At 52.4% G+C, this 15,107-nt stretch overlaps 3 protein-coding genes, 1 long non-coding RNA gene and 3 other non-coding genes across 11 annotated transcripts in view; 6 read left to right on the forward strand and 1 right to left on the reverse strand.

The window, feature by feature from the left end:
* The window catches only part of TRIM41 (tripartite motif containing 41), a 6,231-nt gene extending 5,240 nt beyond the window's left edge, over positions 1-991 (reverse strand). The window contains exons 1-2 of one of the 2 annotated variants that reach the window (XM_035341172.1): positions 738-991; positions 30-611 (exon numbers count right to left, since the gene is read on the reverse strand). In XM_035341172.1, the coding sequence (XP_035197063.1) occupies positions 30-611; positions 738-956 (801 nt within the window). In that variant the 5' untranslated portion in view covers positions 957-991. Of the gene's footprint in view, positions 1-29 lie in introns of both variants that reach the window. The other variant, XM_035341170.1, reaches the window with a different exon arrangement.
* Positions 992-1,739: 748 nt separating this feature from the next.
* Positions 1,740-1,812, forward strand: TRNAK-CUU. The gene has a single exon. It is a non-coding gene; the product is annotated as a tRNA-Lys (tRNA).
* A 176-nt stretch (positions 1,813-1,988) lies between these two features.
* Positions 1,989-2,061, forward strand: TRNAV-CAC. The gene has a single exon. It is a non-coding gene; the product is annotated as a tRNA-Val (tRNA).
* Positions 2,062-2,330: 269 nt separating this feature from the next.
* TRNAK-CUU lies at positions 2,331-2,403 on the forward strand. The gene has a single exon. It is a non-coding gene; the product is annotated as a tRNA-Lys (tRNA).
* Positions 2,404-4,490: 2,087 nt separating this feature from the next.
* Positions 4,491-10,522, forward strand: LOC118175196 (zinc finger protein RFP-like). 2 transcript variants are annotated; one of them, XM_035341184.1, is made up of 7 exons: positions 4,491-5,064; positions 6,550-6,645; positions 7,377-7,607; positions 8,131-8,185; positions 8,427-8,612; positions 9,517-9,549; positions 9,891-10,522. In XM_035341184.1, the coding sequence occupies exons 1-7, from the start codon at positions 4,648-4,650 to the stop codon at positions 10,400-10,402; spliced, it is 1,530 nt and encodes a 509-aa protein (XP_035197075.1). In that variant the 5' UTR covers positions 4,491-4,647; the 3' UTR covers positions 10,403-10,522. The 2 variants fall into 2 exon arrangements, with proteins under 2 accessions (XP_035197075.1, XP_035197076.1); XM_035341185.1 differs by having other exon boundaries at positions 4,510-5,064; positions 8,131-8,153; positions 8,497-8,612.
* Positions 10,523-11,858: 1,336 nt separating this feature from the next.
* LOC118175208 lies at positions 11,859-12,504 on the forward strand. The gene is made up of 2 exons (XR_004754915.1): positions 11,859-12,034; positions 12,203-12,504. It is a non-coding gene; the product is annotated as an uncharacterized LOC118175208 (long non-coding RNA).
* A 546-nt stretch (positions 12,505-13,050) lies between these two features.
* Positions 13,051-15,107, forward strand: part of LOC118175197 (zinc finger protein RFP-like) — a 5,234-nt gene continuing 3,177 nt past the window's right edge. For 2 of the 3 annotated variants that reach the window (XM_035341186.1, XM_035341187.1), the window contains exons 1-2: positions 13,051-13,631; positions 14,559-14,651. In XM_035341186.1, the coding sequence (XP_035197077.1) occupies positions 13,212-13,631; positions 14,559-14,651 (513 nt within the window). In that variant the 5' untranslated portion in view covers positions 13,051-13,211. The remainder of the gene's footprint in view (positions 13,632-14,558; positions 14,652-15,107) is intronic. The other variant, XM_035341188.1, reaches the window with a different exon arrangement.

Here is a 15,107-nt window from a genome sequence, read left to right on the forward strand (position 1 = left end):
CCCGTCCCAAATCCCCCCCCCCCCGGCACCTTATAATCCTGCACGACCTCCTCGAGGGGGACGACGCTGTGATGCTTGTGGCTCCGCGACTCCCTGCACACCACGCAGATGGCCTGCTCGTCCACCTCGCAGAAGAGTTTCAGGGGTTCCTGGTGCTTCTCGCACAGGTTCGGAGGCCCCTGGCCCCCCACGGCCACCAGGACCCCCGGCCCTCCAGCCGCAGCCCCCGAAGCCGAGGGGCCGGCGGCGGGCGGCGCGAGGCGCTGGGGGTGGGGGTGCAGCTGGCGGATGATTTGCACCATGTTGGCCAGCTGGAGGTTGGGCCGAAAATTCCTCTGGAAAAAGGTTTTGCGGCACTGGGGGCAGGTAAAGGTCTGCAGGCGCCGAGGCCGGGCGGCCAGAACCGGGGGCGGAGGGGTCTGCACCTCTTCTTCCTCCTCCTCCACTTCCTCCTCTTCCTCGACGTCTTCCTCCATCACGTCCTCGTCATAGTCCTCGTCCCCAAAATAAAGCTCTCCCCCGACCCCGCCGTCCCAAATGTCCTCCTCCACGGGCTCTTCCCACAGCTCGGCGTCGTCTTCCTCCTCGCTCCACATGTCCTCCTCCTCCTCCTCGGCGCCGCCGCCGCCGTCCTCCTCCTCCTCCTCCTCCTCCTCCTGCTCCACCTCCAGCTCGTCGTCGTCCAGCTCGTCCTCCTCATCCTCCAGCTCTTCCTCCAGCACGTCGCTCATCCCCACGGCCCCTCCGCCGCCCGCCGCCGCCGCCCCGGGGGCCGCCTCGTACTCCGCCTCGCCGCCCCACAGCTGCGAGATGCACACGCGGCAGAAGTTGTGCCCGCAGCCGATGGACACGGGCTCCACGAAGTAGTCCAAGCAGATGGCGCAGATCGCTTCCTCCTGCAGCGTCTCCACCGGGTTCAGGCGCCCCCCGCTGCCCCCGTCGCCCACCACCGCCATGGGGGAGGCCGCCAGACACCCCCCCGGTCCTCCCGGGGCTCTCTGAGGTCCTTCTGGCCCCCGGGGAGGGCAGCACCGGAGCTCGCCCCCTCCTCCTTTTTCTCCCCCCCTCTGCCTCCCACTGAGACCGCGGACCCCAAACCGGAGCCGCTCCCCGTTAACCCGGCCCGGTTCCCGACCCTAAATCCGCTCCGGAAGCCCCAAACCGGGGGCCAGGCCCGGTTCCCGACCCCAACCCCGATCCCTATAGGCCTCAAACCGGGGGTCCGGCCCGGTTCCCTACCCCAAACCTTCCCCCGAGGCCCCAAACCGGAAGCCCCGGCCCGGTTCCCGACCCCGGCCCGGTTCCCGACGCCAAACCTTCCCCGGGGGCCCTGCACCGGGAGCCTCGAGCCCAAACCGGGAGCCCCGCGAAGGCCTCGCCGCCGCCGCGCCCCCGCCTCTAGGCCTCACCGCCGCCCCCCCCGCCGAGCCCCGTTGCCGGGGAGGCGCTCTAGCCCCCTCCCGCCGCCTCTCTCTATGGTGCGGGCTCCGCCAACCGACGGGAAGCACGGCGGCGCTTCCGCTTTCCGGCCCCCCGCCGCCAGCCCCGCCCACTTCGCGGCCAGCTGACCGGAAGCGGCGCGCCCGTTGCTGGGCAACGGGTAGGGTGGGCGGAAGCCGGGGGGCGGCGCTCTAGCCGCACCCTTTTCTCCTTGGAGGGCTCGGAGGGGCGGGGCCAGAAGGGGCGAGTGGGCGGGGCTCGGTGGCGTAGCAACGGTTGCGATTGGGCAGCGCAGCGCCGCCCGGCTAGCTCAGTCGGTAGAGCATGAGACTCTTAATCTCAGGGTCGTGGGTTCGAGCCCCACGTTGGGCGTCTCGCCGAGTTCAGTTTTTCTCTCCTCAATTTATGCCTCTCTAAAATCTTCAGCCCCGCCGGATCCGCACAGGTGAGCCCCGGGGACACCCCCGCTCCCTCCTCTTTTACCCAAAGCCACTCATCTGTTAATGTGGTAAGGATATAAACTTACCGGGTGGACCCTCACACAGCGAGTTTCTGTAGTGTAGTGGTTATCACGTTCGCCTCACACGCGAAAGGTCCCCGGTTCGAAACCGGGCAGAAACACGGCTTGATTTTTACCTTTTTCCCCTTTTTTTCCTGCCTTCAGATTAACACTTTGTCCTCCGACAGCTTCGTTGGCCACGGGTGCAGCTCGAACCGCAGCTGGGCGTTGTGCTGCTGTTTCCCCACCTGTTTATTTCATCCGGGACAGCTCAAAAAAGGGCCCTTCCCCTTTACCAGGGGGGCTCCGGGGGTCACCGGGACCACCCCAGGACCTGGCACGGCTCCCGGCTCACAAACGAGAATGTAGTGGCGAGGCGTTAATATCACGAGCCCGGCTAGCTCAGTCGGTAGAGCATGAGACTCTTAATCTCAGGGTCGTGGGTTCGAGCCCCACGTTGGGCGCTTGAATTTTTCTCTCTTTCACTTTCCACAAATTCACCCAAATTCACCCCAGAAAGCACCACAGAACCCTCGTCTCAGCGAGTTTTTACTTAAAAACATCTTCGGACTTCAGTAAACCTGCTCAGTGCCCTTTAGATCCTGGATTAAGGATGAGTGTTTTGGAAGGAAAAGATCTGCTATGAGAATAATCACATTTTGCCCTTATTCTTTTCCCCCTTTTTACGAGCTTTCCAAGCACTTTGCAAGCCCCGGTACCCATTTGCTAGGGAAATGGGGCCCCATGAAAGCCCATCTCTTATTTCCTTTTCTAAGCAAAAAGGAGAAGAAGGAAAAACAAATAAAAAGAGGAAAAAAGAGAATCCCCCTCACTGCCCTTTTTTCTCTATGTTATTTTGGGTTTTATTTATATACTTTTTGCTCTGCCTTTCTCTCTGCAATTTGGAAACCTCTATATTTCTATTTATAATCATATATTTTTAAATCTTTCTCATTCAGAGGCAGCAGAGCTCACAAGCATGAAGAAGGCAGCCGGTGCCCAAGGAAAAAGCTGCAGCAGCTACGTAAATGATAGAAAACAGCCAAGAGAGACCTCAAGGACCTTGAACCCAGGCCAGAATGTTACCACACTTGCAAGAGCTGGAAAAAAAAGAAAAAGAAAAAAAAAAAAAAGTGTGTTTTTTCCCTTCAGCCTTCATCAAAAAAGGGGATTTTGCAGCTCACTCATCCATAGGTATGGCTCAGGACCACGTATGATAACCACAGGTAACACGTCAGTGGCTGTGGGGTCAAAATTAGGACCACAGCAGAGGGAAAAAAAATAAAATAAAAAGAGATTTTCATCGCAGCTAAAGCAGAGGTTTTTGAATCATCTTGGGTTACTGGTAATGAGCCAGGGGGGCTGACGTGGCGGTGGGGAAGCTGCTGGGAAAGGGAGCCAGGCTGGCCCATCCTAAAAACGGGGGAAAAAAAGGATGAATTCAAACCAGCATCCAGCTGAAGGCTTTACCGAGGGCTGGTACTGATCCGTGCTTTGCAGGTGGGACTGTTGGATTCGTAGGCTGGCATAACGGGGAGGATGATGAAGGTTGGGATTGATGAAGGTCACAGCAGCGCATCAACCGACAGCAGCTCGCGGGTGGGTAGAGGACGAACGGGATTTTTGGCTGCTAAAGGGATGCAAACGCCACGCCCGAACACAGGAGCATCTTCTGCAAGCCTGACATGGGGAAAAAAAAAAATTCCCCAAAGTGGAAAATTGCTCATTGTTGGAGAAAAGCAAGGGGGGAGGATGGCTGTAAAAGCAGCTCAGCAGAACCCTTCGCAGAACCCTCCGTCTCGGCGCCCGGCCTCGGGCAGGAAACGGCCGCGATGACCCGAGCGCGCCGCGACTTATCTCACCGAGGCCATCTGAAGCAATTCGCTCATTTTTGGTGTTTATTTATTTATTTATTTATTTTTCAGCACTGCGTGATTCATTTCCTCTGTTGAATCACTCCTGGGGAGCCGCAGGCAGACGGGTTGCAGGGACAGAGCCATCAGACCGGCATCTCCTCGGCGCAAGGAGGATAAGAGATGCACCGTGACACGCCGGCATATCGCAGGGCTTTAACCTGATTTAGGTTTTTGTGATTTAAAATTACGCCAAGGCTTGGCTGGAAACCCTTCGGCAGGGTTTGTTCCCGGTGCCGGTGTCTGCGTGGTTGCATCCTGCCCCCCCCCACCCCCCCCCACCCCGTGGGCTGCGATCTGCTCCTAAATGAGGGCTGAGGATGCACAGCTCTGACATTAGGGAGCTTGGGATGAAAAAGACCTCGGAAAAAGAGAAAGAAAAGGGTTTTGGTATGTGTTTTGTGTGTTTTTATTTTCCTGCAGTCTGAGGGTTTGCTTTATAGCTGGACAGAGATGCCAGGGGGAAAGTGGTGACACCCACAAGTCGTTCTTGCTGCTGGGTGCTCCCACCCAAATATTTCACGGCTCAGAGGCCACAGGTCAGGATGATGCACCGCTCTCTTTACAGCAGCAAGGCTTTGACCTTGAAGGCCTTTTTGGAGTGACTCAGGTTTCAGAGGGTGTTGCAAAACAGCTCGAATTTCCCCTTTTCCCCCGCCCCTCCTTCCTTTTACGCTGCACTTTTCAAACAAGACCTCCCATTTCAGAAAGCAAAGCCAGAGGGAAACTCCCGGCCAGCCGAAAGAAAACCTCAATGAAGCGAAAGTAACCGTGTCATTCTCCTTCCAAGCAGCCATGGCCGAGTGCGACCCGCTGGAGAGCCTGCAGAAAGAAGCATCTTGCTCCATCTGCCTGGATTATTTCAGCGACCCCGTGTCCATCAACTGCGGGCACAGCTTCTGCCGCGACTGCATCACGCGATGCTCGGGCAAATCGGACCGGAGGTTCTCTTGCCCTCAGTGCCGTGGAATCGCCCAGAAGAGAAAATTCCGGCCAAACCGGGAACTGAGGAACCTGGCGGAGATCGCCAAGAAGCTGATGTCGAGGGTCGGCGACGCGGCCCGGGCGGGCGGCGTGTGCCCGAAGCACCAAGAGCCGCTCAAGCTCTTCTGCCAGGAGGACCAGGCGGCCATCTGCGTGGTCTGCGACCGGTCCCAGGCTCACCGCGCTCACACCGTGGCCCCCATCGAAGAAGCTGCCCAGGAGTGCAAAGTAAGAAATCTCCAATGCTTTGCTCCTCTTGTTTTCCCCCCTTTTTCTTTGTTTCTTTTGGTCCATCAGAGATTGAGGACCACTCCCTGGGGGTTTCCCCACTTTCTAAAGGATATGGCGAAGGATGCTCGCGTAGGATTTCCCCAGGATGTCCTCTGGGATAAAGTGGGGCAGAGCTGGTGGATCATCCAGTTGGATCGGGGTCACTTCGCGTCCCAAAAAGCTCCTGCCTTCACCCAGCAGGCGCCCAGATGCGTGGTGATGGGCACGGCATGGCTTGGGGACATGCAGGAGGGGGTGGAGGTGGTGGGGTGCTGGGTCTGATCCTCCAAAATCTGAACCCAATTAGCAAAGGGTTGGGTGAAGCCTGTTTTTCACCCAGACCTCCAAAAGGTAGATTTCACCTTAAGCTTCCCACCTTGCACCCCTTTACAGAAAACCACCAGTTTATTTACTCTCACCCTCTGCAGGGACAACAAAGGAAGCTTAGGCTGGTAGCTCATACCCAAAATACTCCAATTAGCAGAGCTGGACCTCACTTTTGCACGCTCTGTTCAATTTTTGGGCAAGAATCACCTCGGAAATCCCAGATGAGTTGGCCTTTCCGCTGCAAATCAACCCGTTAACCCAAAAGGAGAAGGAATTTGTTTCTGAGCAACTGGCTCAGGATAACCACAATGGTGCCGGGAGGCTTCGCAGGTCCCTGCAGGGTGGAGAGGGTGAGGAGGAGGAGGAGGAGAAGTCTCTGCTTGAGTGGAGGAAGCTCAGTGACATTTCGTCCTGCCCACAGCAGAGGAAATGACTGGGAACGGGGAGGGGAAAGGCGGCGTTAGTCACACCGCGAGCACAAAACAGGGCCGGGAAAAAGAAGAAGCAGGGGGCAGGAGGGGGAAAACAAGCTGATGTCAAAAAATTAGTGGGTTGTGTGCGGCGCAACCATCCGCGGGCATTTCTCATTGGAGCATCTTTTAAGTGTGCAATTTAAAAAATAGGAATTTCTGAGGTGCGCTCCCATCTCCTCTTACAAACAAACTCCGGGGACATTATGCATCACTCAATATTCATGTTCCATTATTTCTCGGACTGCAGAAGCAGCTGAAGGTGAGAAGTTTGGGCAGAAATTCTGCAGATTATGGGATGTTGCAGTGGTGAGGCTGCAACTCAAGGGACCTGGTTAGGGGGAAAATGGAAGAACTGATTATGGGGAAGGCAGAAAATAACAGGCCATAAATATCCTGGGAAAAGGAACTGTAAATGGTGTAAATGAAGCTGCAAAGTTAAGTTTTACTCTTTGTTCACAAGGTCCTTTGTAGAAAAGGTCTGGGAGTGAGGAGGCTTAAAAGAGCAGAGAATATATAAATATTTCCAAATTCTGATGGCCTCATGCAGAAACACACCAGGAATTAGCTAGGGCAGTACTGGAGCCATGCAACCCTCTCCCCACCAACTTGCAGAGTGTAAAGTTTATTTTTTTTTAATGCCCAGGAACATATCCAAAGCAAACTGAAGAGCCTCAGGGATGAAAGAGAGAGACTCCAAGGATTAAAAGCGATGGGGGAGAAGAGAAGCCAGAAGCATCTGGTAGGTCCTCACCACTACTGCGTGCATGGAGGTGGCTTCTGAGGGTCTGGCGTGGGGTGTTGGGTGGGCAAATAAATTCACAGCATGGGGGTGAGGAGGAGGAAAACGCCTCCAACCCTCGGTCCGTCGCAGCAAGGCACCCGTGGGTGAACCACGGCTGCTTCTCGAGGGGAAATCAGCAGCCACAAAAGGCAGGTGGGGAGCAAGGGGGTTTCCGAATTGTTAACAGGAGGCACTTGCAGCTTAGCTGAGCTGCCTCTTGGAGGCAGACGGAGGACGGATGGGTGTGTGAGTCCCCCCCGGGTGGATTTTCACGCTGAGGCATTGGGATGATGCTCCAGGGGGATGGTGCATCAAGGACCCCAGCCCCATAGATGCACCAGATCCGTGGGGCTTCTCATGGTTAACCCAGGACCCAGCAGTGGCAGCGGGGTCCTGGTGAGGGTGGTGACCCTGGGCTTAGGGGTGCCCGGGTAGCCGGATAGGGTTTGCCCCATCAAACACCCCCAGGTTTATTTATGAGAAATAAAAACAACCCAAAGGGACACGAGTGCTTGATGACTCCACAGGGCGTTGCATAAAGCTTGAGGGAGACCCAGAGCCATGTGCTGTGACCTCAGATTAGCCTCGTGGCCAACAATGAGTCCTTGCTCCTGTTTTTTCTTATTTAATTAGGTTTTCTAGGTCTCGGGTGTCTTCTGTTCTCACCCCTTTCAATCTGTGCCTTGCAGCAGCAGGCGAGGGCCGAGAGGTGGAAAATCATGTCGGTGTTCAAGCAGCTGCACCAGTTCCAGGACGAGCAGGAGCGGCTCCTCCTGATGTGGCTGGAGGACACGGAAAAGGAGATAGTGCAGACCCAGAGCGAGAACGACCGGAGGATCTCTGCCGAGATCTCCCACCTGGGCAACCTCATCCGGGAGCTGGAAGGGATGAACCCCCAGCCGGAGAACAAATCCCTGCAGGTGAGAGAGAGGAGCTGGGCAGAAAACACGGGGAGTGGTGTTGGCAACCCTTGGCCTTGACATTTTGAGTAGTTTGGAAATAATAAATATAAGTATTTATTAAATTTATATAATAAATAAATAAATAAAAGTATTTATTATATTTATATAATATATATATTATTATATATTTATATAATAAATAAATAAATCCTGGCTAAAAGCCCAAGCATAGCTTTCGCTCCCGGAGGCATCATATCGGGCAATGCCAGGACCCAAGCAAGGCGGTGTTTGGAAGTGGATATAATCCCCCCTCTCCCCACATACATCTGTATTTAAGTGTGTTTTCTCACCTTTGGGACCAAAATGGGGCACATTTACACTGTATGAGTACAAGAGGCCCCTCCCTGCTCTTGCACTGTGCTGGCACAAGAAAATCCAGAGCAAGCAAAGCATGCTTGCAACCAACACCTGGGGGAGATAAGGGATATAAAGAGGCCTGAGGATCACTCAGAGTTTAATTCCCATCTTCTCTCTCCTTTAGGATGCCAGGAGTGCCTTGACCAGGTATGTGGCTCTCTGTCCCCAGCACAGTGTCACAAAGTGGGGTCCCCAGTGCTCAGGGTGAGGAAGGAGCTAGGGAGGAGATGACCTTGGGGCAAGATCGCGTCCCGAGCATCTCCTCTGTAAGAATCCATCATCTCCCATCGAGGAGGTCCAGAGCAAGTGAATTCCTGTTTCCTCCATGGGGACATTGGGACCACTGCTTCCAGAGATGTGCCAAGAAATAGCTGACCTGATTCAACCTGATTTGGGGGGAAAAAGTTGCTCAACCAGGAGCTTCTCCAAGAGGTTTTTTTTTGCATAGCTTATTTGGCAAGGAAGGAATACAAAAGTCTTCTCCTTCCAGGTGTGACGCAAGGGCTTTCCAGCATCTGACGGAGAAGTTTCCCCGAGTAGAAAAAAGCCTCAAGGATTTATCTCAGAAAAACATCATTCTGAAGGAAGCCCTGAGGAAATTCAAAGGTACAAAGGAAGGGAAAAAAAAATCTAGACCCAGCTGGATAGAAATGGATGCTAGCCAATTACCAGCATAAAGCCCAGCTAAGGAATGCTAGCAATGAATTACTCAATAACCCTCCTATCTGGGGTTGAAGATGGAAGAGGGAGGGTGACTGTTTTCCCAGACGTATTTGCAAATGTGTCTGAAATGCAGAGTAATGCAAAGGACTAAGCAAGCCCCTCCCTTTGGCTACACAAAGGAAATGAATCACATTCTTGATCCTGGTCCTAATCAAACCAAGCAGGTAACGTCTAGCCATCCGTGAGGGAGCCAGCACGAAAAGGTCAACGCGTTGCAAAAGATGGCTGGTCTTAAATCAGCCTCAAATAAGTTATTCTGAGACAATTCTCCATGTCCAGATAACTATTCCATTCCCTCCCATTCCGATATCTGAATCGGAATTAATGCAAATTGACACTGAATTTAAGAAATATCCCCATAAACACGATTATATTGGGTTTGAAGGCCCACCAGCCTAGATTGCTGTCTCCAAGGCATGGCTGAAAATGGAGGAGTGAAAAAGCAGAGATATACATGAAATCAAAACCTTCCTTTTATTACATTTTTCCAGCCATTAATGGTGCAATTAATTGTGCCATTGGTACCCCTAAGTCCATCATGATAGATGACCAGAAATAAATCTATTTTCTTGAGTATTTATGCTTTCAACCTCTACGATCAAAGTGGTGTGAGAGGAAAACTTCTTTGCATTTCACCTGCTGAACTTGCTCACCTGGATATTTGACTTATTTTGCAAGGGAAAAATTGCACCTCCACAAATTTACCTATCTCCAATACATTCTCTCTCCCCTATAAAGGGAAAAAATAAATAAATAACAGCAATTCTCTCTACCTCTCTCCTTTTAGAGAGTCTCCTGGTTGAACTGGATGTTCAATGGGGTAAGTATTGGGAGACTGGGAGCGTACTGGGTTGAACAGGACCCAAGTGGGAAAAGGTGATAAAGGCTGGGAAATCACACTTTCCTGGTGGGTTGGCAAGATGAATTTCTATTCCCTTTGTATCTGAATTATAAATAAATGATTAGAGTGTTTAAATAGATCTGCAGGGTGTACATCATGCAGAAAACCTTTACCCAACAGCTTCGGTCAGGGCAAGACTCCATCCCTGGAAAAATAAAATAAAATAAAATAAAAACAAAGGGGCGTAGATAGGGAGAAATGGCCATCATCTTTCCTTCTGACATGATGTTTTTCTTCCCTCATGCTTCCCGTCCATACAGCAAACGTGACTCTGGATCCAGACACAGCAAACCCCCACCTTGTCCTCTCCGAGGACCGGAGGAGCGTGAGATGGGACGAAACACCCCAGAATTTACCCGACAACCCGCAGAGATTTGACACCTACTGCTCGGTGCTGGGCCACGAAGGCTTCACGGCGGGGAGGCACTACTGGGAAGTGCAGCTGGGGAATAGAGGATTTTGGGCTGTGGGGGTGGCCAGAGACTCAGCTTGGAGAAAGGGTTGGATCAGCCTTGACCCTTCCCAGGGGATTTGGGCTGTTGGCATCTGTGGGGACAGTTTTCAGGCCTTCACCTCCTTCGAAACGGTTCAGCCTCTGAATGGGAGGCCAAGGACTATCCGGGTCTCTCTGGATTACGACAAGGGACACGTGGCTTTCTTCGATGCCGATAATGAGACCTTGGCTTTTGCTTTTACGCCAACTTCTTTCAACGGAGAGAAAATCCTGCCTTTCTTCTGGGTTTGGGAGTCCAGGATCCGGCTGGCTCCCTGAGGCAGCACGGTCAGCAAGATGGAAATGTCGTGCTTTGGAGAAGGCTTTGCTTTGATCCGGGAAACCACACTGTATTTCAGAGCTCTATGGGTGGTAGAGAATAAAGTGAAGGGAACAAGTCCCGGTGTCCACCTTGCATCTCACATTCCTGGGGATTTCAAGAGCGGCTGGTTGAGAAAGGATCACACTGGGCAGATCTCTGGATTTTTTTAAAAAATATCTGGGTACTCTCTGAGATTTTACTAGGGAATATCACCGTGGGAGGAGCACCAAAACGAAGCCTATAATCTATACAACAGCCCCGGGCACGCTGGTTTCATTGATGAACCTTGATCTCTGATGGGAAATTCCTGCAGGGCTGAAGAGGCTGCCTCTGGTTCCTGGTTTAGTTGCTAGAAGGGAAAACAGGATTCCCTTGAGTTAAGTGTCTTAACTGTTATTTTCCACTAGCTAAAATCACCAGTGCATTGGCAAGAACGTTGATAATTTGAGGCTTTGGAGCTGAAACCCATCAGTTTCAGCTGGGGTTATCCGAGTGGTAGGGTGGGAGAAATCAGAGGCTGGAGGAGTGAAGATGAACAGGAAGAGTTCCAACACTGCCTTTCTGGAATTTATCTAGAGACATTTGGGTCAAGGGGTTTGTTAGGCAGTCCAAGTCCTTCCCAACACCTCTACAGAGCTACAGGGGTGGTGCTGAGGTCCTTCCCATTGCTTGGTCTGGTCTTGTCACTCCTGATATCTCAGAAGCCCTTTCAGTCTGCGGTTGTGTCCCATCCCAGCCGCACCATGACCTCCCTTGGGTGCTCCAGCAGGCTGTGAAACCCCTGCTCGAGCTGCTCTTGTGTCATCAGGCCTGCAGTGATTTGAAGGACGGGCTTTGGAGACTGAGAATGGCAGCGTCTTTCAGAGAAGGATAACAATGGGATGAGCGTCTCCTATTCTCTTCCTCCCCAGATGGTTCCATAAAGAATAGCTGCTACTTGCCAGCAATGTACATAAATATTCTGCCTTAAGCCATGCTAGACAGGGGCTGGATCTCAGTTCAGCCAGTGGCTTAGAAGAATCATAGAATGGCTCGGGTTGGAAGGGACCTTAAAAATCACCTGGTCCCAACCCACTAGATCAGGTTGGCCAAGGCCCCATCCAACCTGGCCTTGAACACCTCCAGGGATGGAGCATCCACAGCTTCTCCTTGGCAGGGGATGAGGCAGAAGAGGAGGAATGCCTCCTCCTCCTCTCTCCCATGGGTGGGAGATGCTCAAGGGAGGCAGGGAAAGGGGATCGGCTCTGTGTCTTCCCCAAGTCCACCTGGATGCATGAACCACCGTTGACTCCCGATGCTCCTGTCCTGCCCCTCTCTCTGTTTGTTGTTCTTTACATGTTTTGGCTTTCCCCTGGATGAAGAGGATGGAAGATGAAAAGCAGAAGGTTCTCAGAAAATGTGCTCAGATGCACGAGATCCAGCACGAGAAGGAGTCCTGTTTGCTGTCCCAGCTGGAAAATCTGCACATGGAAATACAGAAATAAGGGAAAGAAAGCCTCACCAGGCTTTCAGAGGAGCTGTTGAGAGTGGGCAGGTTGATTGAGGAGATGGAGAGGAAATGCCAGCAGCCAGGCTGTGGAATCCTGAAGGTGAGACCCCAAAATTACTGGGAAGGCACTGGCTGAGCACCAGCTGGTTCTCCAGCTCTTGGTTTCATATCTAACTTACTAGAAATGGGACATCATTAGAGTGGGGCCCTCGGTAGTCCAAGGAGAGGAATTCCAGGACACTAAAACTCATTTTTTTCTCTCTTTTAGGACATTGACAACAACTTGAGCAGGTAGGTGGTCCTTCTATCAAAACCAAGCATCATCTCAGACCAAGTTTGTGGCCAGTGCTGGTGGCTCCCTGTGTGATCCAAACACGGGATGAAGCAAATTAGAGAACATCTGCAAGGGTGATGTGCGATCACATTGTCTATTTTGCTGACTTTATTGTGCTCTACCAAGTCTTTTTTCTGCCAGCTTCTTTCAAAGGGGAGAAAATCCACCCACGGTTCCTAGTGGATGGCTGCACTCACCTCGACCTCCTTCCTTAAGGTACAGGAAAAAAAAAAAAATAAAATGTTTGTTTAATCCTGTAAACTCGTACTGATGGGGAATTAAAAGCCAACAGGCAGTTCCGAGGCATTTGTGCCCTGTGTGCTTTCTTTTTCTGTTTCGTGTTTCTCCTTCGTTTTCCTTGGAACCTGGTTAACAAAACTGGAAGGGGAGAGAAATCGCCATGCTAACCCTCCCTACCCTGCTGCACTGGGAGAAGATAAACCTGAATTTTCTCCCCATCCATCCTGGGCTCCAGCCCCCTCCAGTTTGGTGGCCAGTCCCTTACTGGGGAGCCACAGCCTGGTCCCAGTCCCCTGCGAGGAGCCTCAGATGTGCTGATGGAGGGGATCAAAGCCTCCCCTCTCCCCACCACTTTGCTAATGCAGCCCCCTGTGGGTTTAAAACCATGATCCCACCTTTAACTCACGGTCACCCCCTGAGATCCCAAAATTTTAGGAGCTTTCAACCACTTCTCCAGCCCGTCCCGCTGCCCTGCCCTCCAGCCTCTGCCGAGCCTCATCTGGCTGAGGAAGGCATTGAGCCAAAACCGCGACGAGGCAAGGAGGAAACCCAGCGTGCGCTTGTCCTCTCCAGCCTCCTTCTCCCAGCCTCGACGGCTGTTTGAGGTTGGGGACGGATTTCCCTGATAAAACTCCCCCAGCAGAAGGAGGAAGGGGCCCCTCGTCTTCCTGCAGAGCGGTGATCCTGTCCCGGAGGCAGAGCCATGGCTTCGCAGAGCCCCTCGGAGAGCCTGCAAGGCGAAGCCTCCTGCTCCATCTGCCTGGGCTATTTCCAGGAGCCCGTCTCCATCCCCTGCGGCCACAACTTCTGCCGGGAATGCATCACCCGCTGCTGGGAAGGGCTGGAGGCCAACTTCTCCTGCCCCCAGTGCAGACAGACGGCTTCGCACAAAAGTTTCCGTCCCAGCAGGGAGCTGGCCAAGATCGCCGAAATCGCCCGGCAGCTGAGCCTGCAGGCAGGCAGAGGAGCAGAGGGGGGCGAGGGTTGGTGCCAGCAGCACCAGGAGGCTCTGAAGCTCTTCTGCAAGGAGGACCAGCAGCCCATCTGCACGGTGTGCGACCGGTCCCAAGCTCACCGCCTCCACACCGTGCTCCCCGCCGAAGAGGCCGCCCAGGAGTACAAGGTAAAGTGCTGGGACACGCTCACAGCTTTCCCATTGCACCAGAAAAGCCCTTGGTAAGGGCAAAACGCAGCCTGTTGCATACATCCACCCACCCCCGTGGTGCAGATGCCGACGGGGATCCTCGGGTGTCACCCACAGGCTTCTTGCTTGGGTTTTATTACCAGGGCCTTCGGCTCTTTGCTATGTTCCCATGGGGATTTCCCACCCCATCCCTCCTTTAATTTATTGACCTTCACCTACAGCTGTGGAGAAAGGAAAAAAAAAAGCTACGTTGCTGTTGAGTCAGAGGTGCTGAATACCAGCTATGAGCAATATCCCAGGATAAGGGAAAATGCTCAGGAATTCTTCATTATTTTTTTTTATCCCTATGATTAGCTCAGTTATCCAAGGCAATTCTGCTTTTTTTTTTTTTTTTTTTGTTCCCCTCTTCCTCGTGTCTTTAATTTCCCATGCAGAGAAATAATTTCCTGCTGCCCCCTCCCCTCCTCTCTGCTCCTTTTCTCTTTTCCTCTGAATCCAAACCTTTTCTCGTTTCCTTGCACACCAGACGTTAAGCAAATCCACTAAGGGCTATTAAATACAGAAACAGGCATCCCAGAGCCACCATTTACGGGCAGCTGGGAGTGTTTTCAAGCAAAATCTCACTATGTGGTTATCTTGCTCTTGCACGCCTCCCGTCAGCTGTTGATTTCTGCTGGTGTTATGCTCTCTAGAAGATTTTTTTTCCCTGTTCTTGCAGCAAGGTTGGCGTTCGCAGGTTGCATTTACGTTGCAAATAATTCCTGAACAGCACAGCTTGCTCACAAACCTTCCTCATCCCCCTGCTCTGTGCCTGTACAAAGCTTCCCCTATCTGATGCATGTGTTTAAGTGGAAAAACAGTTATTTTTTCCCATCTCTTCCATTTACATTTTTTATTCCGTCACAGGAAGAAATCCAGGCTCGCCTCCAGCTTTTAAAGGAAGAAAGAGAAAAATACCTGGAAAGCAGAAAATCCAGAGCAAGGAAAAACTTGCACTTGGTAGGTTGCCCTGGAGGAGGGTTTCTTTTCCTTCTCCACCCAGCCCTGGTTTTGCTGGTGTGTTTTGAGGCTGGGTCGTGCATCCTTGGCTTGCGGAGTGGTTTGCTGTTTGAGCTGGGAGGCAGCCAAGCCTGGGTTTATCTGCTGGCATTTCGCAACAGGCTGCGCCGGAGAGATAGCATTGCAGCTCCCCTGCAAGGAGGCTCAGAGCTCTGGGAGAGGAGGGAGCCCACAGATGCATGGGCTGGGAGTTTTTCCTCCTAAATTCTGTAAATCTCCCTCTTAGAGTTCAGTTCCAAATCCCTCCTTTGGTTTTGCTTCCAGCCTGAGCCTCCCAAACTGTCCCTGGTCTCTAAATCCCCAGAAAGAAGTTTATTTATTTATTTTTATTTTTATCCTTTTTCTTTTCTCTTTTCTTTTCTTTTCTTTTCTTTTCTTTTCTTTTCTTTTCTTTTC

This window comes from Oxyura jamaicensis, chromosome 16 (genome assembly GCF_011077185.1).
Source record: "Oxyura jamaicensis isolate SHBP4307 breed ruddy duck chromosome 16, BPBGC_Ojam_1.0, whole genome shotgun sequence".
NCBI lineage: Eukaryota > Metazoa > Chordata > Aves > Anseriformes > Anatidae > Oxyura > Oxyura jamaicensis.

Bases quoted from the DNA above. Each gene is read 5' to 3' on its own strand.
- LOC118175196 (XM_035341184.1), top strand. From the start codon at position 4,648: ATGGCCGAGTGCGACCCGCTGGAGAGCCTGCAGAAAGAAGCATCTTGC. The intron at 6,646-7,376 runs GTAGGTCCTCAC...TGTGCCTTGCAG, and splicing joins AGAGAAGCCAGAAGCATCTG to CAGCAGGCGAGGGCCGAGAG. The intron at 8,186-8,426 runs CAAAGTGGGGTC...CTCAACCAGGAG, and splicing joins CTGTCCCCAGCACAGTGTCA to CTTCTCCAAGAGGTTTTTTT.